This window comes from Sander vitreus, chromosome 14 (assembly GCF_031162955.1).
Source record: "Sander vitreus isolate 19-12246 chromosome 14, sanVit1, whole genome shotgun sequence".
Lineage (NCBI taxonomy): Eukaryota > Metazoa > Chordata > Actinopteri > Perciformes > Percidae > Sander > Sander vitreus.
This window is the reverse complement of record NC_135868.1, coordinates 5,867,013-5,892,153: the sequence shown is the minus strand read 5'-3', so window position 1 is coordinate 5,892,153 and position 25,141 is coordinate 5,867,013. Positions and strand designations below refer to the sequence as shown.

Here is a 25,141-nt window from a genome sequence, read left to right as displayed (position 1 = left end):
TGCACAAGTTTCTGAGCGGCCATGCGACAAAGTAACAGCAAAAATGTGAGTCCGTTAACTGAAACACCAGAGGCCCGTTTCAGAAAGCAGGTTTAGTGAAATTCTAAGCTTCCCATCTCAGGGTAAATCAGCTCAGAGTTAGACTCAGAGTTTGTTAAACCTCCTTCCTGAAACGGGCCCCAGACCTGTTTCTCTGAGTCAGATTATCGTCATTGACGTTATATAATTCTTTCAAATAGTGAAATCTGCTCCAGGAACACTTAGTCTTTAATGGTGTTAAGTAAAGTTAACGTTAGCTGTCTTGCTGGTTGTAACAATAGCCTCTTGTTATTGTAAGGTAATGTTAACGTTAATCAATCAGAGTGCCCAACACAGCTGTCTTTGAAAGTCAGAAATGAGGAAAATATATTCATGACATGAAAGAAACAGTCAGGTTTGTTAATACATTTCAGTTCCATCTCCATTTAGTGTCTACCAATGTGTAGATTAGTGTTTTCCATATATCCGAGTGTTAATCACGAGGCCCTCTAACGGCCTAACAAGTAACTACACCACTACTATCAAAGCTAGAAACAATGACATAGTGAACGTCCGGTAAACCCTTTTCAAAATAAAACTTACAGTAGGAGTAAAAAACGAGCTGTGTTCGCGATTAATGATTTTCACAGATGAGGTTGCCGTTACATATTATAATTCACCATGTTGCAGTGCGCGTGCATACATAAATGCAGAAAATCTGCGCGAGTCAAATTTAGTAATAGCATGAGAGGTAACAAACTGAGGCTATTCTAGTGCTTCCTAAAGGAAACAAACCCATCATGGCGGCTGCCACAAGGCTTATATCAAGGTTGACGCTGGTCACTGGTACGTTTATATTTTACCATGCATCATTCAGTGTCAGTGTGTATAACCCAGGTTAAGAAACACAAAGGGGAAAAGCGATCGGGATGTTTGTTTTTGCAGAATATTGTCTTAAACGTTTGTGGTCGATCAGTCAGCTTCCCCGTTTAAACCAACTACTGCTTGCTAAAGTAGGCTACAGTTGGTTTGTAAATGTTAACTCTTTAGTAACCTTGTAAAAGATTGGTAAAGTAATGTTTGTTTCTACTGACTCACAACTAGTGAGCGAACATTTGGGTTTAACGTTAAACGCATCAAGTTAAATCTTAGCAATGATAAATGCCTTTCAAAAAAGTAGTCCCACCTGTATGGATCAGGTCCGATTCATTTCAGTAATTTGAAAGTAGTGAAAGTAAAACTTCTGATGTCACTTTGGCTCTAAATTATATATAATATTAATTACAGCTTTTATATATATATATATGTGTGTGTGTGTATATATATATATATATGTCTGGAAAAAGTGGAACATGTGAGTCTAAATCTGCAATTGTCTTGTTTTGTCTGACTAGCAGCAGTCCAACACCCAAAGATATTCACTTCTATAATAATCTATAACACAGTGATGCAGCAACCAGTTACTGATTCTGTTTAATAAAAGACTAAATAGTCAAATGACTACATTCATTTTATAAATGATTCATTTACTGCAGCTCTAATGCAAATGATAAAGCTGTTGTCCTCTTCTATTTCCAACAGCAGACAATGAAAGCTAATGCTCTTTGGGATTAAAAAAAGAAAGAAAGTTGCATTCATTTGAGTTTTGGTCACCGGAATTTCAGTTTGCATGGAGGCAGAATAACAACACAGATACAGTACAAAGACACATAATGGATCAGTATAATTCAATTCAATTTTATTTATAGTATCAAATCATAACAAGAGTTATCTCAAGACACTTGCAGATAGAGTAGGTCTAGACCACACACTAGACCCAACAATTCCAGTGATTAATTATAGTTAAAACAATAAATGTTGAAGACTTAAGGAAAGAGATGCAAATGCATGTTACTTGCACATGGAGGGCTGTCAAATGGAGAAAAGATGACCTCGATTGATTTGCTTCCTAACAAATATATCCAGAGAGGAACTCCTGGCACTCAGTCTTTCCTCTGAAACAGGGAATTCCTCATGAATTCATGACACATGCTACAATGTTTTGGTCAACACACGCTGTCCTGCTCAGTTCTCACTCTTCTCCCCCCCCCCTCAGGAGGAGGCAGTGGGATTGGACGGGCGGTGTGTCAGCGCTTCGCCTCCGAGGGCGCCTCCGTGGTGGTCGCTGACATCAGCGAGGAGTCGGCCAATGAGACCCTGGGGAGCCTGCCGAGTGACCTCAGAGGGCAGGCACACAGGGCGGCTGTGGTGGACGTGTCGTCAAAAGAGAGCGTAAAGAAGCTGATCACAAGTATACAGGTGTGTGGGACAGACAGAACATTCAATTCATAAGACTCTGTACCTTTGGAGACAAGAACCTTCAGTGTTGCAGCGCCATCCCTCTGGAGCACCCTCCCTGCAGATATTCAAAATGCTACATCCCTGGACATTTAAAAAAAAACTCCTGAACCACCACTTGTTTACCACAGCCTACAACCTCCCTTAGTATAGCCACTGTAATTCTGTAAGGTGTCCTTGGGTTTTATGAAAGGCGCTATATAAATACAAGTTATTATTATAAGCCCTATTCACACGGCACAGGTATTACTAGGGGACCTTATGTATTATTTTGTGCGGCACATTCACAAGGGATAAGTGAAGTCTGTACTTTCATTTACTGAAATGATTCCCTACATTTAACCCACAGCCGATACAACTCTGAATCACAGACATGCTGATTAGCACGGGACTAATATTATTACGCATTCTCAGTGTTTCGGGAAATTCTGTAGATAATTTGCTTGTTAATTTTTACTAGACAAACTACAGACGTGGCAGATTGGCATTGGATTCTGATCACAGACAACCAGGGCTGAAACTAAAGATAATTTCCGTTGTCGATTGTTTTCTCGATTAATCGATTAGTTGTTTGGTCAGAAAATGGTCAAATAAACACACTCAAAGACACTGATCAGTTTCTTGTTTTTTCTACAACCCAAAGAAATTCAGTGTAATGTCACAGAAGAGTGAAGAAACTAGAAAATATTCACATTTAAGAAGCTGGAATCAGAGAATTTTGACTTTGTTTTTTTTCATAAAAAAATGTACTCAAACCGATTAATTGATTATCAAAATAGTTGCCAATTAATTTAATAGAATATACTTTATTGTCATTCTACAAGCTTACGTACAACGAAATTTGCAGTAATAGTTGACAACTAATTGATTAATCAACTAATCTTTGAAGCTCTACAGATCTCTGCAATTATTATACGTTGCTGGAGGTCCCCAGGTTATACTAGTCCCTTGCGTATAGGGCTTCTGTATAATCTGCAATATTTTCTGAGAAATACATACTTTTTACTCTCTTGATATGTTAAAATGCTGCAGGGACTATTACATATTTTCTTTCCCCCCCTCTAACTTTTTTGTGCCCTCCCTCTGCAGACTCAGTACTTTCAGCCTCCCTCAGTGTGTGTGAACGCAGCCGGCATCACCCAGGACGACTTCCTGCTCAACATGGATGAGGATCATTTTGACAAAGTCATCCAGGTCAACCTGAAGGTATGCAGCCGGGACACCCGGTGCCCGAACCACCACGCTTAGCTGAGAGCGTAGTGGGTTATCTAGCTGTCTTTGGCTCAACTCTGGTTTTCTGGTATCATGAAGCTGGCTTGCTTCTGAGGTAGATCACCATGGGATCTATCACCAATGCTGCAGGTTAACTTCAGAGAATCAGATCAAAACCTGTCGATTGATAGATTGATTGATTGATTGATAGATAGATAGATAGATAGATAGATAGATAAATAGCACTTTATTGTCCGTAGACACGGAAATTTGTCTTGCAATACAAGCTCCAACAATTACAACACAACAACCTAAAGACAAAAAGCTAAAAACATATAGGCATCACAAAATAAAAACATAAATAAATAAATAATTAATATGAGGGGGGCCCTGCCCTGCAAGAGTGGTCTTAAATAGCCATAAATATAATGATATATAATATATAATAAGTGGAGGGGAACTATCACTTCTTTGCCCTCCTATGTTGATTCAGCAGAGATATAGACAGAGGAACAAATGAGTGTTTATATTTGTTCTTTCTGCGGTCTGGGACCCTATAGTGCCTCCCAGACAGCCAATCAGATCACTGGAAACATCGAGTCATTCCTGTAGGATCCTGACAGGAACTAAAGTATTGACTCTACAATGAAGTCACAAATATTAAAGAGCAATAGATATTTCTATAGGTCAGCATAATCATTTTGATATTCCAGAGAGCTTTAAAAAACCATGCAGGCATATTTTGTGACACTAAATATAATGATGACAATGAAAGCGGTTCCTTCCTATCAGTCTTGATGCTTTTAAACTCTTTTTTTTCCCCCCCATCACAGCAGCTCAGAATAAGATGAGGCGACTTTGTAATGAGAAGTGGAGATAAAAAGTAAACTCTGTTGTTTTTTATTAGAAATCAAAAAGACAAACACTGTTAATTAGCTCCCATAATTATGAATGCATTATTGATCAGATAGACCTCTTCTCCTCTCTGCTTTGGCAGCAGAAACACATTATTTTTCAACTTCTGCTTCTGCATTGCATAATTATAATAGCTTGTTCACCGTCAGAAAGTCCTGGCTCAACCTGCATCTGTGTCTGTGTTCTGTTATGTGAAATACTGAAAGTTAGCACTGCATATTAAATGAAGACGAGAGAACAGAACGGTGTGAAGTGATTTATTGAGTCATCTTTTCTTTTGCATCTCTCCCAGGGTTCATTCTTGGTCATTCAGGCTGTCGCTCAGGCTCTGGTTGCCTGTGGAGCACCCAAAGGATCCATCGTTACTGTGGGCAGCATCGTGGGAAAGGTGAGATACCAGCAGGCCTGGCAGGCACATGGCCTCTATTTTACAGTTTTAATATTTAGCTGAAGCTCTACTGTTTTTATCCAGAAAGGCGGTGTGATAGTGGGATTGTCCCCAACTGTTAAAGTTAACGGTATTAGCCTTTACTTACCAACATTTCTCAGAGCATAAGATACAAGAACAAACAGATATCCTTCAAGAATATATTTTGATTCTAAAACAACACAATATGAATGTCAAAGTTGGTTTGAAAGCCACACATTTCAGGAGCTGGTAAATGAGTTGTTCAGTCCTCTGTGAAAGTATCTGGTGGCTGATTTGAATTCCGGCTGTTACCTAAAAAACCTACAGTGATACAGCACTTAAGGCACTGAATCCTTGTGTCTGTGTGGTTAATGTTTGTAGGTGGGAAACATTGGACAGGCAAATTACGCTGCCTCTAAAGCAGGAGTGGAGGGTTTAACAAGGACCGCTGCCAAAGAGCTCAGCAGGTGAGAAGAGCCCGATGCAACACTAACACATCAGAGTCAAAGTATTTGGAATACAACAAAGATCTGCTTTTCCTTCTCTTTTCCTCCAGGTTTGGGATTCGGTGTAATTGTGTGCTGCCAGGTTTCATATCGACTCCGATGACGGATAAAGTTCCAGAGAAGGTTATTAGCAAGGTACAGCACGCACACAGGTACACACAGATACAGTAAAGGCGCTGACACACCAACCCAATTATCGGACGTTGGACAGTCTGGCGAGGTCGTGACCCGAGTCTGTTCGGTGTGTTCCGTGCCGTCGTCAGTCGGAGGAGCCGTTGGCCTTCAATGCTAACCCGGAAATGACTAGTGGGATGAGCATGACAAAAGCCTCTCAAAATCTGACGAAAATCTTTTAAACTGACCTTTGTTGATCTGAAATGAAGACAGATTTAGTAACTGCATGGCCTATTTCTCGCTTAAAGTGTTTTCAGAAACTATTTTTGTAAAATACGAGATTGTATTCCGAACGAGCCGCCATTATGGTCTGGCTTTGAAATTTGGGAGAAGCCTGCGTTCGTCCATTCAGCTGCCGGTTTTCAGTTTTTGGGCGACAACACAGATTAGCACCGCCTGCTGTTATAGAGACGTATTACGTTGTGCGCATGTGCAGAACGTATGCTCAAGTCGGCGTTGCTTCAGTGTGTTCCGGGGTACCTTTCTGAACAACTCGGGGACTGACTGCCTTTTCTGCTGACGGTCGGCCGTCGGGTTGGTGTGTCAGAGCCTTAACACTTCATCTATCAGGAGTGAAAACATGACTCGGGTCTAAACTGCTGCAGTAATATTCTGACCACTAAATACGATGCTGTGTGATTGATATTTTGTGCATTTTTGATAAGTAAAGCCATTTAAATAAATTTCAATATGTACCAAACACAAATTATAAGTTTTTTTGATATAGCACCTTTTACAGACAAAGTCACAAAGTGCTTCACATGATAAACATTTGTAAAAATACAGTACAATCCATATAGAAAATAAACAAGGGGAAAAAGAAAATAATTATTGAATGACCAATGACAATCATTCTTCATAATCATTTAAGCAGGTTTTTTACTGGGAGTGAATTAAAGTCAAAGTAAAATGTTTTCATTACTAAAAAGCTTTACAACAGTAAACACCAATTTAACAAACCAAACATCAATTTAACAATTATTATTTTAGATTTAAATTCCATTACTTTTAACTCCCTACAAATATTATTATTTATACATGACCGTTTATAGAGCACTTTGCAAGACGGATTGATTTTTGTTGCAGCAGATGTATCAACAACAACAAAATGGTGAAACAAGAGTTTTGCCTTCAGTATAAACTAGCTCTCAAATGGAAAGCTGCTGACTGGGAGTTCAGTGGATTAACCTGAGACACTGAAAAAGACAAGTTGCTGTTTTTTTTCATGAATCTTTAAGCAGCACAAATTAACCTTTGTTCTGTCTGCAGAAGTCTTGGCGGTGGAGATCTTTAAGCCACAACAAATAAAACTAAGACCTTCTGCGTTGCTAAATATTACCAAGTGTCTGTGAGGTTTTTTGGGGGGGGATTTGGTTGATTTGACCCTTTTAATAGAATCTCCAACCAAATAAAACCTTTGACAGACGACCCTGACTCTCCGTTCTTGTCATCAAACAGTGCTGTCCTCCTTCGCTCTGTTCAGTGTCAGGTTTTTTTGTGTTTCAGATGAAGTCCTTGGTGCCTCTGGGAAGAATGGGTGAACCTGAAGGTCAGTAAAGACACATGTTTAACATCACTCTGATTTGTTTTCACTACAGTCCTTTATTCTCCATTTTACAGATATTTATAATGGACTGACTTTAAATTAACTGTTTTAAGCTCCTAACATAACTAGAATCTAAACTTATAAAGCCGTTTGGATGTGGGTCTTTCTTAGGGCGTTTTCACACTTGGTCCGTGTCAGCCCTCCATGAGAACTCAGAACTATTAGTCAGCATTTTTTGCGCATATGTGAACACTTCTAAGGGACTCAGACCCGTCCGAAACTAACCAAACTCCGACCTCCTGGGGAAGTGGTCTGAGTACGGTTTGCTTCAATTCAGCGTTGCGTTTCTCTTCATCTGTATATTGTGAACACAATACACCTTAGGTTCGCTTTGCCCTTTTGCCTTTTGCTAATGTAATTTAGCCCTGAGGCCCCATCAAAGCTGAAGTGGACCAGGAAGAGAAATGAGTCCTTTTTTCACGTAAACTGACAATGTGAACACAAAAAGAACTGAGTCCCTTTTCTGTTGGTTCACTTTTTGGTCCACTTTAAGAGGACTGAGTTTGGTTCGTTTAAAGAGGACTATATGTGAAAACACCCTTATTGTATCAGCTAAAAAAGATTTTCCTGGTGGACACAAAACACGTTGAAATATTATTTCCTTTCTCTCCATTACTTCTCCACACCTTTGATCCTTGTCATCTCCCCTTCAGTGTTTGTCCTGTACAGTGAAATTAAGTAAATGGACATGGATTGTACATTGTCTACATGTGTGTCTGGCATGCTCAGTTTGTAAAACCTGATCACACTGTTGACTTGTCCTTTTTGTTCTCCTCCAGAGGTTGCTGATGTTTGTGCCTTTCTAGCTTCAGATGATTCTCGATACATCACCGGAGCCAGTGTTGAAGTGACAGGTACAGTGTGATTAAATTCTCTGACAGTAGCTTTGGGGAAATAATTTCATTTATTTTCATCATGCTCAAACTGTGTCTGTGTCTTTTTGTAGGAGGACTTTTCATTGGATGAATCTGATGAAGACCAATGGGAGGCCAGTTCCTTCGTTGTTAACTTAATTGTTCAATGATCCTACGTTTGTATTCGACATACAACATGTTATATACTGTGCAAAGCCAGTATATAAAGCTAGTTTTTTTTTGCCAATAAACACTTGTTTGTAATATTTCTGTGCAGAATTTTGTATTTTAATTTGAAAGTTCAACATTAAAACTACTTGACTCAACCCTTGAGATGTCTGTAAAGCCCTACACTTTCTTTCCTGACCCATCCTAACTCCACTCAGAGGGCAGATAAAAATCAAGGTAAATAGACATATAATTGTACTGAACTGGGCAGGTTCAATAATAAAAAACAACATAAATCTTAGAAACATAAATTATTAAAAAAGAAAATGTATGACTGACGTTTTTACGACTTTTTCAACAGACTATGACTTTTTACGACATACTTTATTATGACTTTTGTTATGACATACTAACTATACTATGAATTTTATGACATTTTTGTCTTTTTTTGACATATAAAAATCAGTATAGTGAGTTGGTACTATGACTATGATTTTTCGACATACTATACTAGTGACTTTTTACATTGCATTTTTCAACGTACTATGACTTTTTATGACTTTTGTTCGACGTACTATACTATGACATTTGTTAAACATACTGTAGGATGACTTTTTTATGACATACTATACTATGACATTTGATATGACATTTTAATGACTTTTTGACACAATACTGTGACTTTTTTGCCATACTATACTATTACTTTTTTATGACTTTTTCAGACACAATACTAGTACTTTTAATGACTTTGACATACTTATACTATGACTTTTTACATGACCTTTTCAACACACTATACTATGACTTATTGACGTTTTTCAACATACTATGACTTTTTTTGGAGTGTTTTTGACATATATAACTTTTTATGACTTTTTCGACATATACTACGACTATATGAATCTCGACATACAATAGTAAGAATTTTTTAGACTTTTTCTACATACTATGCTATGACTTTTTTATGACTTTCGACATATTATACTATGGCTTTTTATGTCATTTTTAACATACTATAACAATTTTTTGACATACTATAGACATTTTGTGTCTTTTTTCGATGACTTTTTTAGAAATACTATACTATGACCTTTATTTAAATAAGTTAAACAAATTTCAAATGAAAAGTCATAGTACAGTTTGTTACAAAAGTCATAAAAAGTTATACTATAAAAATATATATATATAAAATATAAAAAATGAATAGTATAGTATTTCATAAAAAACACAATGTCATAGCATATCATGAAAATGTCATATGAAGGCATTATATAGTATTTTGAAAAAAAAGTCATAGTAAAGTATCTCCAGAAAAGCATTATTAAAAGCAGAGTATTGTATAGTGTGTCAAAACAGGTCATAGTAAGGAATGTCGAAAAAAGTGATACAAAATTCTGTATAATATGTCGAAAAAAAGTCATAGTATAGTATGTCGAAAAAAGTCGTCGTATAGCATGTCATAAAAAGTCATAGTGTAGTAGGTCGAAAAAACGTCATATTATAGTATGTGGGAAAAAGTCATAGCATATATGTAGAAAAATTATGAAAAAAGTCATGGTATAGTATATAGAAAAAATATGAAAAAAGTCATGTATAGTATGTCGGAAAAGTCATAGTATAGCATGTCGGAAAAAGTCATAGTATAGTATGTCGAAAAAATATGGAAAAAGTCATAGTATAGTATGTCGAAAAAATATGAAAAAAGTAATAGCCTCCCTTCCTCTCACTGGAAGTCAGTTAGTATACCAGGGGCATGAAACAAGAAAAAAGTCAAAGTGTTGAAACAAGAAAAAAGTCAAAGTGTTGAAATAAAAAAAAAAAAAGACAACATATTTAGGTTGGTATACCAGGGGCACGAAAGTTTAATTGGTGTACCAGGTGTACAAAACACTGGTCCAGGCGGATGGAGGGGTTTAGCCCGGAAAGGGGTGCTTAATTTTGGGTAATCATAAAAAAGTCATAGAATGTCGAAAAAAGTCATGGTATAGCATGTCGAAAAAATATGAAAAAGTCATAGTACAGTATGTCGAAGAAATATGGAAAAAGTCATAGTATAGTATGTCGAAAAAAAGTCATAGTATAGTATGTTGAAAAAATATGGAAAAAGTCATAGTATAGTATGTCAAAAAATATGAGAAAAGTCATAGTATAGTATGTTGAAAAAATATGAAAAAAGTAATATTATAGTATGTCAAAAAAAAAGTCATAGAATAGTATGTCGAAAAAAGTCATAGTATAGTATATAGAAAAATTATGAAAAAAGTCATGTATAGTATGTCGAAAAAGTCATAAAAAAGTCATAGTATAGTAAGTTGAAAAAAGTCATAAAAAGTCATAGTATAGCATGTCGGAAAAAGTCATAGTATAGTATGTCGAAAAAAGTCATAGTACAGTATGTCAAAGAAATATGGAAAGTCATAGTATAGTATGTTGAAAAAATATGGAGAAAGTCATAGTATGTCAAAAAATATGAGAAAAGTCGTAAAAAAAAGGCATAGTACAGTATGTTGAAAAAATGTCATAGTATAGTATGGAGAAAAATTATGAAAAAAGTCACAGTATAGTAGGTCGAAAAAATATGAATAAAGTCATAGAATGTTGAAAAAAGTCATAGTATAGTATGTCGAAAAAATATGAAAGAGTGATAGTATAATTTGTCGAAAAAATATGAAAAAAGTAATATTATAGTATGTCAAAAAAAAAAGAATAAAGTCATAGAATGTTGAAAAAAGTCATAGTATAGTATGTCGAAAAAATATGAAAGAGTGATAGTATAATTTGTCGAAAAAATATGAAAAAAGTAATATTATAGTATGTCAAAAAAAAGTCATAGAATAGTATGTCGAAAAAAGTCATAGTATAGTATATAGAAAAATTATGAAAAAAGTCATGTATAGTATGTCGAAAAAGTCATAGTATAGTAAGTTGAAAAAAGTCATAAAAAGTCATAGTATAGTATGTCGAAAAAAGTCATAGTACAGTATGTCAAAGAAATATGGAAAGTCATAGTATAGTATGTTGAAAAAATATGGAGAAAGTCATAGTATGTCAAAAAATATGAGAAAAGTCGTAAAAAAAAGGCATAGTACAGTATGTTGAAAAAATGTCATAGTATAGTATGGAGAAAAATTATGAAAAAAGTCACAGTATAGTAGGTCGAAAAAGTATGAGTCATAGTATAATTTGTTGAAAAAATATGAAAGAGTGATAGTATAATTTGTCGAAAAAATATGAAAAAAAGTAATATAGTATGTCAAAAAAAAAGTGATAGAATAGTATGTCGAAAAAAGTCATAGTATAGTATATAGAAAAATTATGAAAAAAGTCATGTATAGTATGTCGAAAAAGTCATAAAAAAGTCATAGTATAGTAAGTTGAAAAAAGTCATAAAAAGTCATAGTATAGCATGTCGGAAAAAGTCATAGTATAGTATGTCGAAAAAAGTCATAGTACAGTATGTCAAAGAAATATGGAAAGTCATAGTATAGTATGTTGAAAAAATATGAGAAAAGTCGTAAAAAAAAGGCATAGTACAGTATGTTGAAAAAATGTCATAGTATAGTATGGAGAAAAATTATGAAAAAAGTCACAGTATAGTAGGTCGAAAAAATATGAATAAAGTCATAGAATGTTGAAAAAAGTCATAGTATAGTATGTCGAAAAATTGTGAAAAAAATCATAGAATGTCGAAAAAAGTCATAGTATAGTATGTCGAAAAAATATGAAAGAGTGATAGTATAATTTGTCGAAAAAATATGAAAAAAGTAATATTATAGTATGTAAAAAAAAAGTGATAGAATAGTATGTCGAAAAAAGTCATAGTATAGTATACAGAAAAATTATGAAAAAAGTCATGTATAGTATGTCGAAAAAGTCATAAAAAAGTCATAGTATAGTAAGTTGAAAAAAGTCATAAAAAGTCATAGTATAGTATGTCGAAAAAAGTCATAGTACAGTATGTCAAAGAAATATGGAAAGTCATAGTATAGTATGTTGAAAAAATATGGAGAAAGTCATAGTATGTCAAAAAATATGAGAAAAGTCGTAAAAAAAAGGCATAGTACAGTATGTTGAAAAAATGTCATAGTATAGTATGGAGAAAAATTATGAAAAAAGTCACAGTATAGTAGGTCGAAAAAGTATGAGTCATAGTATAATTTGTTGAAAAAATATGAAAGAGTGATAGTATAATTTGTCGAAAAAATATGAAAAAAAGTAATATTATAGTATGTCAAAAAAAAAGTCATAGAATAGTATGTCGAAAAAAGTCATAGTATAGTATATAGAAAAATTATGAAAAAAGTCATGTATAGTATGTCAAAAAAGTCATAAAAAAGTCATAGTATAGCATGTCGGAAAAAGTCATAGTATAGTATGTTGAAAAAAGTCATAAAAAGTCATAGTATAGCATGTCGGAAAAAGTCATAGTATAGTAAGTTGAAAAAAGTCATAAAAAGTCATAGTATAGCATGTCGGAAAAAGTCATAGTATAGTATGTCGAAAAAAGTCATAGTACAGTATGTCAAAGAAATATGGAAAGTCATAGTATGGTATGTTGAAAAAATATGGAGAAAGTCATAGTATGTCAAAAAATATGAGAAAAGTCGTAAAAAAAAGGCATAGTACAGTATGTTGAAAAAATGTCATAGTATAGTATGGAGAAAAATTATGAAAAAAGTCACAGTATAGTAGGTCGAAAAAATATGAATAAAGTCATAGAATGTTGAAAAAAGTCATAGTATAGTATGTCGAAAAAATATGAGTCATAGTATAATTTGTTGAAAAAATATGAAAAAAAGTCATAGCATAGTATGTAGAAAAATTATGAAAAAAGTCATAGTATAGTATGTCGAAAAAAAGTCATAGAATAGTATGTTGAAAAAATATGTAAAAAGTCATAGTATAGTATATAGAAAAAATATGAAAAAATACTTTTTTCATAATTTTCCTACATACTATGACTCCATATTTTTGAAATACTAGACTGACTTTTTTGACATACTATACTATGACTTTTTCACGTTTTCAATTTTTCAACATACTATACTATGACTTTATATACTATACTATGACTTTTTTCATCGTTTTCTTAAACTAAACTGACGTTTTTCACAATTTTTCTATATATTATATTATGGCTTTTTAGGAAATACTATGGCTTTCTATGACATAATACACACGTACTATACTATGACTATCACTTTATTCGGCATACTATACTATTCATTTTTATGGCTTTTTTCAACATAGTATACAATGACCTTAATTCGACATACTATTTGTGACACAGTGCAGGGAGGACCCAAATGCAGAGAAAGGCAGGCAGGCAGGAGAAGGTTTGAGCTTGATGATTTATTGACACAAAAGGCAGAGTTAATAAAAGATAATGAAAAAACCAACAACGGGATCTCAAAAACCGGGAGCACAGAGACTGGACAAAACACAGGGAAAATCTCACAGGGGTGACTGCAACAAACTGACAGGATACGAACACGAACAACGATCTGACAAGAGACAAAGGGAACACAGAGGCTAAATAAACTAGGTAGCGAGCAAACACGGGACAGGTGACACCAGGGCTGGGGAACAGGTGGAGCACATTAGACAATCACACAGGTGGGAAAACACAAGACAGGAAGTAATACTAGACAACACAAGGGAGAAAACAGGAACTTCAAAATAAAACAGGAAACAAAAACATACACTACTAGAATAATAATCAAAATATACACAACAGGGAACAGAAATATACAGAATCAATATACAAAACAGGAAACATACAGAAATATGCAAACAGGCAACAGGAATATAAACAACCCCAACAGAAATATCCATAACCACAACACTATTACTTTCTTATGACTTTTATCAACATATTATACTATGACTTTCTATTGCTTTTTTCAACATACCATGCTATGACTTTTTATGACATACTATACTATGACTTTTTATGGCTTTTTTCGACATACTATACTATGACTTTTTTTCAACATACTATACTATGACTTTTTTTACACATACTATACTATGACTTTTTTTTGACATACTAAATAAGACATGCTATAGTATGACTTTCTGTGGCTTTCATGACATACTATACACCATGACTTCTTCATGACTTTTTTTATTTACTATAACGAGTTTTTATCGTCATACTATACTATGACTCTTTATGACTTTTTTCGAAATACTATACTATTAATTGTTATGTTTATTTTGACATACTATACTTTGACTTTATATGTTTTTTTTGGACATACTATACTATGACTTTTCTATTGTTTTTTTCCTCATACTATACCATGACTTTTGTGACTTTTTTCCACATGCTATACTTAGCCTTTTTATTACATGCTATACTATGACCTTTTTTTGACTTTTTTCAACATACTATACTATGACTTTTTTATGGCTTTTTTCGACATACTATATTATTAATTTTATGGCTTTTTCGACATACTATACTATGACGTTTTATGGCTTTTTTCAACACACTATACTATCATTTTGTTTCGACTTACTATACTTATTATATTTTGACTTTTTTTTTTACATACAATAGGCCTATCATGACGTTCTGTGGCTTTTATGAAATACTATATCATGACTTTTTCTGGCTTCATTTGACATACTATACTATGACGTTTTATGTTTTTTTTCAACAGACTATACTATGATTGTTTTATGACCTTTTTCAACATACTATACTATGACTTTTTTATCACTTATTTTTTACATACTGTATTATGACTTTTTATCACTTTTTCGACATAGTATACGATGACCTTTATTCAACCTTTATTCAACTACTATACTATACTATTACTTTTTTATGACTTTTATCAACAATCTATACTATGACTTTTTATGACTTTTTTCGACATACTATGCTATGATTTTTTATGGGTTTTTCGACATACTATAATATTCTTTTTTGGCTTTTTTCGTCATACTATACTATGACTTTTTTTATCACATTTTTCGACATACTATATTATGACTTTTTATGGGTTTTTCGACATACTATAATATTCTTTTTTGGCTTTTTTCGACATACTATACTATGACTTTTTTATCACTTTTTTTGAAATACTATATTATGACTTTTTATCACTTTTTTTCAGCATACTATACTATGACTTTTTATCACTTATTTCGACATACTATATTATGACTTTTTATGTCATTTTTTCAATATACTATGCTATGAACTTTTTTCGACATACTATACAATGACTTTCTGTGGCTTTTATGACATACTATACAATGACTATTGACTACTATACTATGAAGTTTTATGACTTTCGACATACTATACTAAGACCTTTTTTTAAGACTTTTTAAGACTTTTTTCAAGTGTATTATTAATTGTATGGCTTTTTTTCGACATACTAAGACTTTTTGTGACATGATATACTATGATTTTTTATGGATTTTTTGACTATACTATGACTTTTTATGACTTTTTTCAACATACTATATTATGACTTTTTATGACTTTTTTTCAGCATACTATACTATGACTTTCGTGGCTTTTATGACATACTATATTACGACTTTTTACGACTATTTGATGATTTTTTTCAACATACTATACAATCTCTTTTTTCAACATACTAGACTATGAGTTTTATGACTTTTTTCAACATACTATACTATGAATTTTTATGACTTTTGACATACTATTCTAAGACATTTTTTATAACTTTTCTCTGCCTACTATACTATAAATTTCATGACCTTTTTGACATAATATACTATGGCTTTTTAAATGACGTTTTATGACTTTTCAACATACGATGCTATGACTTTTTCGTCACACTTTACCATGTCTTTTATATGACACACTATATTATGACTTTCTATGGCTTTTTTCAACATACTATACTAGGAGTTTTTATAACTTTTTTCAATATACTTTTTTGGACATAGTTTACTATGACTTTTTATGACATTTTAATGACATTCTATTATGACTTTTACAACATACTATACTATGACTTTTATATGACTTTTTTTAAAGACATTTATACTATGACTTTTTATGACTTTCAACGTACTATACTCCCTTTTTATGACTTTATTTAACATACCATACTTTTTCCGACATACTATATATGACTTTTTATGACATTCATATTACATGCTATATTATGAATTTTTATGACTTTTTTGACATAATATACTATGACTTTTTACATGACTTTTTATGACCTTTTCAACAAACTAAACTATGACTAATTGACTTTTTTCAACATACTATAATATGACTTCCTATGCTTTTTACCATACTTTTTTTTTTCGAGATACTATACTAAGACTTTTTCGACATACTACTATGACTTTTTGATACGATATACTATACTATGACATCTTTATGACTTTTTTCGACATAGTATAATATGACTTTTTACTTTTCGACATACTATACAATGACCTTTAACATGACATTTTTATGGCATTCTATACTATGACCTTCATAACATTTTTATAATAAAAAAACAGCAGCACACTCAATTGTGAGCAAAATCTATTTAATTTAGCAAGCTTTATTCTTGGAATCAAGGGTTCTTAGAAGTTCCTTAACCACTCAGGCAATGAGCTCCTGTGCCATTGCTTTGAGGTAGTCTTCCGGTGTAAAATCCTTATAGCCGCCTCTAGTACCTACTAAGAGCTCACTGTTGGTTGTAACAAGAGACAGGTGACCTGAGGGCTGATGAACAGCTGAAACACATCAGGGCGGGGCAGACAATTACAAAGATGAGAAAACACATAAGGCAGGATATGACGCATGAGAAGTGACCCTACAAAATAAAGCAGTAAACTAAACTAAACCCACAATCATGATCATGGACTGTAAAATGACATCATCATGACACATAGTACCTTTTTTATGACTTGTTTTTGACATACTGATTTTTTTTAACTTATTTTTTGACATACTATGCCATAACATTTTTACAGCATCCAGCTGTACTGTACACAGTTTTGTCTGTACAGCAAGCTTGACAATAAAGGGCTATAGCACAACCTTAAGTATTAAAGTATTATCATTTTTGCATTTAAAGTTCTGTAAACAAGATTGTATATCCAAGTAATGCCATTTTGGATATTTTTATAGTCCCCTCGGTTTTGGAAAACTGCTTTAACTCACACCAAGGTTTTGATATGGACTCCAAGTGGTAGGTCATGTCATATCTATTATTAAAACTACCTGCTACTGAAGAGAACTACTGATGACAGGGGTCTGGAAGAAAAACAAGAGTCAAGCAGCTCTTTTTAAAAGATTATATATTACAGAAACAAGAATTTTGAAAAATTACTTACACACATTATAAAATAATACTTTTTTCTCTTTACAGCACCATATTTTTTTGTTGAAACATTTGTCTTCAACACAATGAAAGCAAATAGTTGAGGTAATTCTCTCTGGAGAATCTCAAAGTCAGATTTATTTTGAAATGTTTAGGTTTTGGCCATCCCACCCCATTTCCCTGCTGTAGTGAGAAAAAAAAGACGAACAAATAAAAAACCAGAACCCATAGCCACGTTATACTTACAAACAATAATCTTCTCCTCCCTCTCACAACCTTTCTCCTACCCGCTGTAATCTCAGAAATTTGAAAAAATAAGAGGATTGTGTGTCAACATTTTTAGCACCTCAATGTATATCAATGCAGGGGCTGACTCCGTAAACTGTAAATCTGGGATTCATTTCAAAGCCTAGCAAAGCAATAACCTGATCTTGAAACTAAAATACGGCAAGTAGAAACAGTAGCAACAACAAGGAAAAGTGACAGAACTGGAGAGTCACCATTTAATCATTACAGAGGAAGCAAAATTTAACAGCACAGTACAGTTGTTGAAAACACTAAAAAGGGATATTACAATAAAATATGGCCACAGATTCTTTGGTTCTACAAAAGGAGTTTGGAAAGGGCGTGAACAGAAGCACCATAACTCAGGCTGGCAGTGAGTTTAACATGTGAGTCACTCGCTTCACTTTACCTTCAAGTGTCAGCTACAGGAAATAAATACAAATGAAATATACCACATTTGACTGGAATATTTGGTGGTCTGTGTATTTCTTTAATCTCAAAGCACCCTGTTTGTTTTAAATAAATACAATAGAATATCACTATTTCTGTACAAATGGAATGTAATGCACATTTTCCCCCAGTTAAAGCTTCATGAAGAGACTAAAGAAAAATAAAGGACTCAAAGTGAATACTAAAACTTTTATGCTTTGGTATAATTAGCACCTTGCCACACAGTTTCTTTCAGTAAAGCATACATTTTATTCACTGCTGTATGAAAAAAAGGAGGGAACTTTGAATCTCATATACATATTTAAACCCTGATGATGTTCTGCGCTTGGAGGCGAAATCAGAAAATGCATTCTGGATGGAAAACAATAATCAAAGTACCCAAAAGTGACTCAGCAAATACTGGACTGGTGTGTGGTAGTGACCCTGGTAGCCTGATCCATGATCTAAAGAGGAGGAATCAGCTCTTTTAAAAAGGCACCAGTAACATGCAAGTACAATAGCATCAAGTTCAGCACAGTTTACAAAAATAATGGCTTTTAAATTCACTGATCTAGGATCTTCTATCCTGCCTCTCTGCATGCAGCAGATTTTGTTCAATGTTCAATGTTCCATCAAATAAACAATTCCAAGAGATTCTGCTGCTCTCAGGGCTGAGAAAAGATTGTCCAGTTGAAAAAACTAAAAACTAAATCCTGTATCATACTGGACACTGGATTCTTAATCATAATTTTTAGACTTTTTTAATAAAACTGCAAGGTGGCCATGAAGAGAATATTACAAATAATAGAAAATTCACTTGGCAGCTTAAACAAGACAACCCTCATTTTATTCTGGGTGGAAACTGGTGGCTTTAATTCTTTAGTTGTATTCTTTGATGTAATAAGATACAAGCTGAGAGTTACTCTGTGTTTTCAATGTGAGCAACATGATTGACAAGTCACTTGACTTTCGCATATTTCTTACAAAACTAGACGACCAGATGAGTTAGCCCTTATAGAGATGGCCCAAAGCTTTATGTTGGCAACAGCTGAACATTTCTGACAACTGGCCGTCATTTTATCTGACAGTTTGGCGTCTACTGTTTTGATTTAATTTTGGTTCAGAAGTAAAATACAAGTGGCAAGTGCAAAACGGATAAAAAGTTGATTTCAAACTTTCAATTATGATTGACTTTTTATCTGAATGACTAAAGGATTAAATGCCAAAGCAGTGAACCAAAACACACCATTTAACCGTCCGAAACATCATAGATGCAGACAGCTACATAGGAGTCATTTGCACCTCTTGTTGATCATAAAAAAGTGACTGTCGCGACCACGCTGCTCGCAGTTTGAACGTGGGATTAAAGAAATGGAAATAATGTCCAAGTGTGACCCATTTGTGGGAAGAGGAGGGGGGAGGTAGAGCAGGTGAGATGAGTGGAAACAAGAGACAGCGGGGAGGAGAGAAGAGTGAGAGGGGGATCAGAGACGGAGGACGGGGGGCTTCAGGCCTCAGGTTACCGGCTTGCCCTCTTTGTCAGGGCGGTCCCTTTCGCTGCTGGTAAAGAAAACACCGTTTTGTTCCGAAGAACACCTTCTCCTGGTTTTTTCTTCCTTTCTCGCGGTCGTGCACCCAAACGATGGTCTCCTCTCCGCGAGTTTTTTTTATTTCTCTTCACTTTTTGTTTTGACGTCCATTAATTGTTGGGAGGATGTTGCTTTCCCCAGGCACGTACTTGAGTGTGAGTGCGTGGTTGTCTCACAACAGCATCTGCGTGTGTTAGTGTGTGTGTCTGTGGGCTTGTGTGTGTGTGTGTGTGTGTGTGTGTGTGTGTTTCATATCATTTACAAGTTAATTTACAAATTACTGGGCATGTATGTTTATTATATAAAAGTATGTCTCTAAGTGCATGTGTGTGTGTGCGTGAGTATTTGCACGTGTTGTTCTTTGCATGATGCATGTGTGTGTGTGTGTGTGTGTATGTGTGTGTGTGTGTGTGTGTGTGTGGTTTTTTTAGCCTTGGAAACAGACAGGTCCCACTTCAAAGCCAAACTGCTGGTTGCTCTCCCCAAAGTCTGACACCTTGATATCCAGCAGAGGAAGATGCTCCACCTGAGGTGTGTTGATCTCCAGGACTGTCCTGTCAAAGCCCTTACGATACTGCAGAGAGAGAGAGAGAGAGAGAGAGAGAGAGAGAGAGAGAGAGAGAGAGAGAGAGAGAGAGACACGTGTTGGAACCAAGATATTTACATGTGGCATGATTGTGGAAAATATTTAATGTATAATTTTCATTATTTTCATATTTTTTAACTGCATAATAACTGGGGGAATAAAAAGAGAGTAACAATTCTCTGCCTGATACTTGTGAAAAGTAAAAAGCACTTCCTGTGTGCCACTACAATTTCAAGATAATATATTCAATAGACAGTATATCCAAACAGGTTAACTTAAATTCAATTATTTACTGAAAAACAAAACTGGTAAATATTTAAAGGTAGTTTTCAAAGACAACAACATATTTTTGGAAGCACTCTGGGCTTTTCAAGAGCATTCAAGGTTAAATAATATCATAGACAATCAGTGTAAAAGTTGCAGTGGTTTGGTTTCTACTGGGATTTGCAGCAAAATGAGGGAATGACATTTTTTTTTAAACATTTTGTGTACTTTAAGTAATTGTACTTAATAATATGTGACCACACAGTGTAAGCAGACAACATATTCATTATCAAATTGTAGTCAGCAAATTCAGCAGCCCGCTGAATGATTGTAGATGACAGGTGGGGAACCCTCCAAAGTTCATAACCTTAAAGGTCCCATGAAATGGTATAATTATGTTCCTAATGTGATGTCTTTCCCGTAACATAATAATAAGGTGGGACATAACACACAAGGGATCAATTTGCATTACAAACCAATGGGATGTCAGAGAGAGAGGCAGTTTCATTTGATAGGACAGGAAGATGGGCAGACTGTGTTGGCTTCACTGGCTACATGTTGGATGGGTTATGCCAACAAGTGCATGTAAAGCATAAATTAAGTTTAATATTATTATCATTATAGTGCAGCATGGGATCAATATCAAATATACACTGTTTTCTAGGAATACTCAATAACATTGAGTCTTCAACGGGGTAGAATAAGTCTATGGATGTGCACTACATCATCTTTTTCTAAACTCACAGAGCAGCCATCGACCAAAGCTTTGATGTAAGGGTTGGTCTCGTAGCTCAGCTTGTCGTCGTTGGCGCCCTGGAGGTGCAGTGCCCTGTTGTAGTTGTTCTTGGCGCTTTGGTCGGCCCAGGCCACAGAGCGGTGGCAGTGGTAGGTGAGGTTCTGGCGGGCCTGGACGCTCAGGAGACGCAGGAAGCCCAGCTGGACTACGCCCACAGGCTCACCGGCAGCGTCCACGTAGGAGAACTGGGAGGAGGAGGAGGAGCGTGAAGAGGACGAAGAGGAGGTAACAAAATGGGATTTGGAGGAAGGACAAGCACATAATAGGGAGGAAAAGGTGGAAGATGAAAAGGAGAGAATGCACGCAAAGGGATGACAGTGAAGGAAAAAGGGAGCAAGAAGGGAAAATGAGTGGAGTCAGGAAGAGAAAATGATGGCGAGAACAAACAAAAAAGGTAATTAAGTAAAATTAAGAACCAAACTATCATTTAAAAACAAGTTTCACAACCAGTCTTATTGTCACAGAGGGTTACTAACCTTACTACCAGTGGCAAACTCACTGTACCAGGATCCTGGAGTCTCATTGTCCCAGGAGCTCATCTTCACCTGCCACCAGAATGGTCCAAATCACACATTATTTTGATATGTTTATTTTTTGCACAGAGAAATAAATACAGCTTGTGTTGGAGAATAAGACAATTGTATATCAACCTAGAGTTTTTCTGAGCCACTATAGCACTGAGATCTTCTTAGTTTTATTACAAATGTGAAAAAACTATGTGCAAATGCAATTTTGAATTATTGTTTTTTGTACACACAAATGCATAATTTCTATCCCTTACATTTTTAATAGTTTTCTTAACTGGCACTCAGACATTCGTTTAGTTTATTATAGGATCCCCATGAGCTGTGCCCTTAAGCACAGCTAGTCTTCCTGGGGCCCACATTTAAAAACATGCATTCAAATTTATTTTTACAACAACACAGCAGATTTTATAGTGTAGCTGATTGGGTGGACTGACCGTGTTGATGCTCTGGCTGGGGTACAGGCACGTCTCTGCTCCGCTGGTGAAATTACAGAAGACCTTGAAGGAGTCTCTGGAGCAGCCCTGGTTGGGGTCGATCCAGTATTCTCCTGCAGAGGGCGGCAGAGAGACAAAGCAAGGTGGAAAAAACATAAAAACCTTGCCAGTATTCAATCAACCTGAGGGATCATTAAGAGGGATCTCTGAGCAGGTAGAAGCTACATTGTTCAGGTTAATTCCCTCACCGTCTTTGAGCTCTGGCTGGCTGAGATGCAGGTCTTGGCAGGTGCGGGCAGGGCTGTCCTGGGTACCCAGAGGGAAACGCATGGTCTCGATCTCCTGTCGCAGTGAGTTGAGAGAGCCAAAGATCTCCTCCATGCCTTCAGTGCCCATCAGGAACTCAGTGCCTGCGGTGTCAGATGCAGGCATGTCGGAGTCGGTCTCGGGGAGCAGCTGGCTGGCGTCAATGGAACGTTTGGACTTGGGACTCCTCAGGATGGGCAGGGGCTGAATGACCTCGCCTGGTGGGCCCTGGGAAGCAAGTTTACATTTGAACCAGTTAACTGACAAAAAAAACTGTGAGGTGCAATGAAGTGAGCAGAATTGAAATGATAGTGAAGTACTTACAGGAGGTCCAGGAGGTCCTTGCACACCCTTTTCTCCCTTTGGACCAGATCCTCCCTAAACACAGCAAGGACAGGGAAGATCCAAGAAGCATTACTGCATCAGATCCACAGTAGTGCATTTTTCGTGAACAATTTCATTTATTTTTGTGTGGTGCAAACACTCTTAAAGTATACTCACAGAAGAGCCCTTAGCTCCTTTGACACCTTGAGGACCCTGTAAAAGATATGAGGCTTTAGTTTAATGCTGGTGACCATCCTTCGGCGTCTTACTACTATTACAATGGTACTTAATAACAGCTTATGGAACTGAGCCAAGAGGAAGAACAAAGTGAGATCGCACGTTTATGGTAATAAAACAGTTTGGACACTCACAGGCAGACCAGGAGGACCAGCAGGGCCGATGGGTCCGGTGCCTCCAGCCATTCCCTGTAATAAAACATGAGACATGTCTAACATGAGAATAGTTTACGTACATTATTAGCAAAATGAATGTGAATAACGGTGGTTGAGTTGTCCCTCTCGAACACATGTGAAAGCGGTCAGACTTACAGACTCTCCTTTTGAGCCAGAGGTTCCCTGAGGCCCAGGCAGACCTCTGTCTCCCTTCTCTCCCTGCTCTCCAGGGGGTCCAATGAGACCGATAAGACCTGGATGCCCCTTCTCTCCCTTGGCACCGGGGTCTCCACGCAGACCAGGCAAACCAGGAGGTCCCTGCAGGAGAAGAAGAGAAAGAAGAGGAGAGGAAGAAGACAGTGAGGAGGTGATGGAGGAGTCGAGGAACATGAAGAGAGAGAGAGAGGATGGAAGAGATGGAAGACAGGAAGAGAAACGGAGGATTGAATGAGAAGGCAATAGATGCAAAGAACTGCTGTTCAAAGTTATTTTACAGAATGGAGTGTAGAGTAAATGTTTATGTGACAAAAAAAGGCATTGCTATCTTACAAGAGGTCCAGGTGGTCCTTTCTGTCCAGCAAGTCCTGGAGATCCTTGCTCACCCTGAATCACAGTTAGCAACATAATTAGCACAGGGCCATCCCAAATAATCACTTCTTACTCGTAAAATATTGTTTTGTTTATTGGTTGCATTAACAAATACTTAAATGAATCAAAATCTCTACTGACCACTGATCCAGGGAGTCCTCTGAGACCTTCTGTTCCGGGTTTTCCTGGTTGACCCTGGGGGCCGACGGGACCGGTTTTTCCTGGGGGGCCGACAGCACCTGAGTCTCCCTGTAAATGAGGATGTGAGAAACATGATTAAAAATGTGTTTTAAGTTTAAGTTATTGCATGCATTATGTAACAGTATAAGTTGTGTATCACAATTGCAGCACAAAAGAAAACGAGATGAGATGAGAAGTTAGCTGCTAAAACTTTTGTTGCAGAAATAACGTATCAAAGACTAAGAGAAATACATTCTCAGGGTGCAAATGTTTTTCAGAATAAAAGCTGAGTCAGTGATTTATCCTGGGATCATTAAAGGAACACACCAACTTATTGGGACTTTAGCTTATTCACCGTATCCCCCAGAGTTAGATAAGTCCATACATACCCTTCTCATCTCTGTGCGTGTCGTAACTCTGTCTGACGCACCCACCGCTAGCCTAGTTAACACAGATCCTGGAGGGAACCGGCTCCAACTAGCCTACTGCTCCCAATAAGTGACAAAATAACGCCAACATGTTCCTATTTACATGTTGTGATTTGTATAGTCACAGCGTGTACAGATAACAAGGTTACATGAGACACAGCCATCTTCTAACCGTATATAAACTGGGAACTATATTCTCAGAAGGAGAAGCACTGCTACTTCTGCTACTTGGGCGGAGTGATTTGCTCGCAGCACCTGAGAAGCCCGGTGGTGAGGAGCAGAGAGTAGCAGTACTTTGCCTTTCTGAGAATATAGTTCCCAGTTTATATACAGTTAGAAGATGGCTGTGTCTCATGTGACCTTGTTATTTGTACACCCTGTGACTATACAAATCACAACATGTAAATAGGAACATGTTGGCGTTATTTTGTCACTTATTCGGAGCAGTAGGCTAGATGGAGCCGGGTACGTCCAAGATCTGTGCTAGGCTAAGC

The 25,141-nt window shown here is 35.9% G+C and overlaps 2 protein-coding genes across 7 annotated transcripts in view; one reads left to right on the top strand and one right to left on the bottom strand.

The window, feature by feature from the left end:
- The first annotated feature begins 62 nt into the window (after positions 1-62).
- On the top strand, positions 63-8,364 carry hsd17b8 (hydroxysteroid (17-beta) dehydrogenase 8). Of its 2 annotated transcripts, XM_078268176.1 has the most exons (9): positions 65-864; positions 2,114-2,316; positions 3,445-3,561; positions 4,775-4,870; positions 5,273-5,358; positions 5,448-5,532; positions 7,078-7,120; positions 7,957-8,031; positions 8,124-8,364. In XM_078268176.1, exons 1-9 carry the CDS (start codon positions 819-821, stop codon positions 8,141-8,143), a joined length of 771 nt encoding a protein of 256 aa, XP_078124302.1. In that variant the 5' UTR covers positions 65-818; the 3' UTR covers positions 8,144-8,364. The 2 variants fall into 2 exon arrangements, with proteins under 2 accessions (XP_078124303.1, XP_078124302.1); XM_078268177.1 differs by lacking the exon at positions 8,124-8,364 and having other exon boundaries at positions 63-864; positions 5,448-5,549; positions 7,957-7,973.
- An 11,839-nt stretch (positions 8,365-20,203) lies between these two features.
- Positions 20,204-25,141, bottom strand: part of col11a2 (collagen, type XI, alpha 2) — a 51,478-nt gene continuing 46,540 nt past the window's right edge. For all 5 annotated transcript variants that reach the window (XM_078267452.1, XM_078267454.1, XM_078267455.1 and 2 more), the window contains 11 exons: positions 24,181-24,288; positions 24,001-24,054; positions 23,608-23,769; positions 23,431-23,484; positions 23,237-23,272; positions 23,060-23,113; positions 22,678-22,963; positions 22,430-22,542; positions 21,945-22,013; positions 21,417-21,653; positions 20,204-20,396 (listed from right to left, as the gene is read on the bottom strand). In XM_078267452.1, coding sequence (XP_078123578.1) covers positions 20,250-20,396; positions 21,417-21,653; positions 21,945-22,013; positions 22,430-22,542; positions 22,678-22,963; positions 23,060-23,113; positions 23,237-23,272; positions 23,431-23,484; positions 23,608-23,769; positions 24,001-24,054; positions 24,181-24,288 — 1,320 coding nt within the window. In that variant the 3' untranslated portion in view covers positions 20,204-20,249. The remainder of the gene's footprint in view (positions 20,397-21,416; positions 21,654-21,944; positions 22,014-22,429; positions 22,543-22,677; positions 22,964-23,059; positions 23,114-23,236; positions 23,273-23,430; positions 23,485-23,607; positions 23,770-24,000; positions 24,055-24,180; positions 24,289-25,141) is intronic.

Bases quoted from the DNA above. Each gene is read 5' to 3' on its own strand.
- hsd17b8 (XM_078268176.1), top strand. From the start codon at position 819: ATGGCGGCTGCCACAAGGCTTATATCAAGGTTGACGCTGGTCACTG. The intron at 865-2,113 runs GTACGTTTATAT...CCCCCCCCTCAG, and splicing joins AAGGTTGACGCTGGTCACTG to GAGGAGGCAGTGGGATTGGA. The intron at 3,562-4,774 runs GTATGCAGCCGG...CATCTCTCCCAG, and splicing joins TCATCCAGGTCAACCTGAAG to GGTTCATTCTTGGTCATTCA.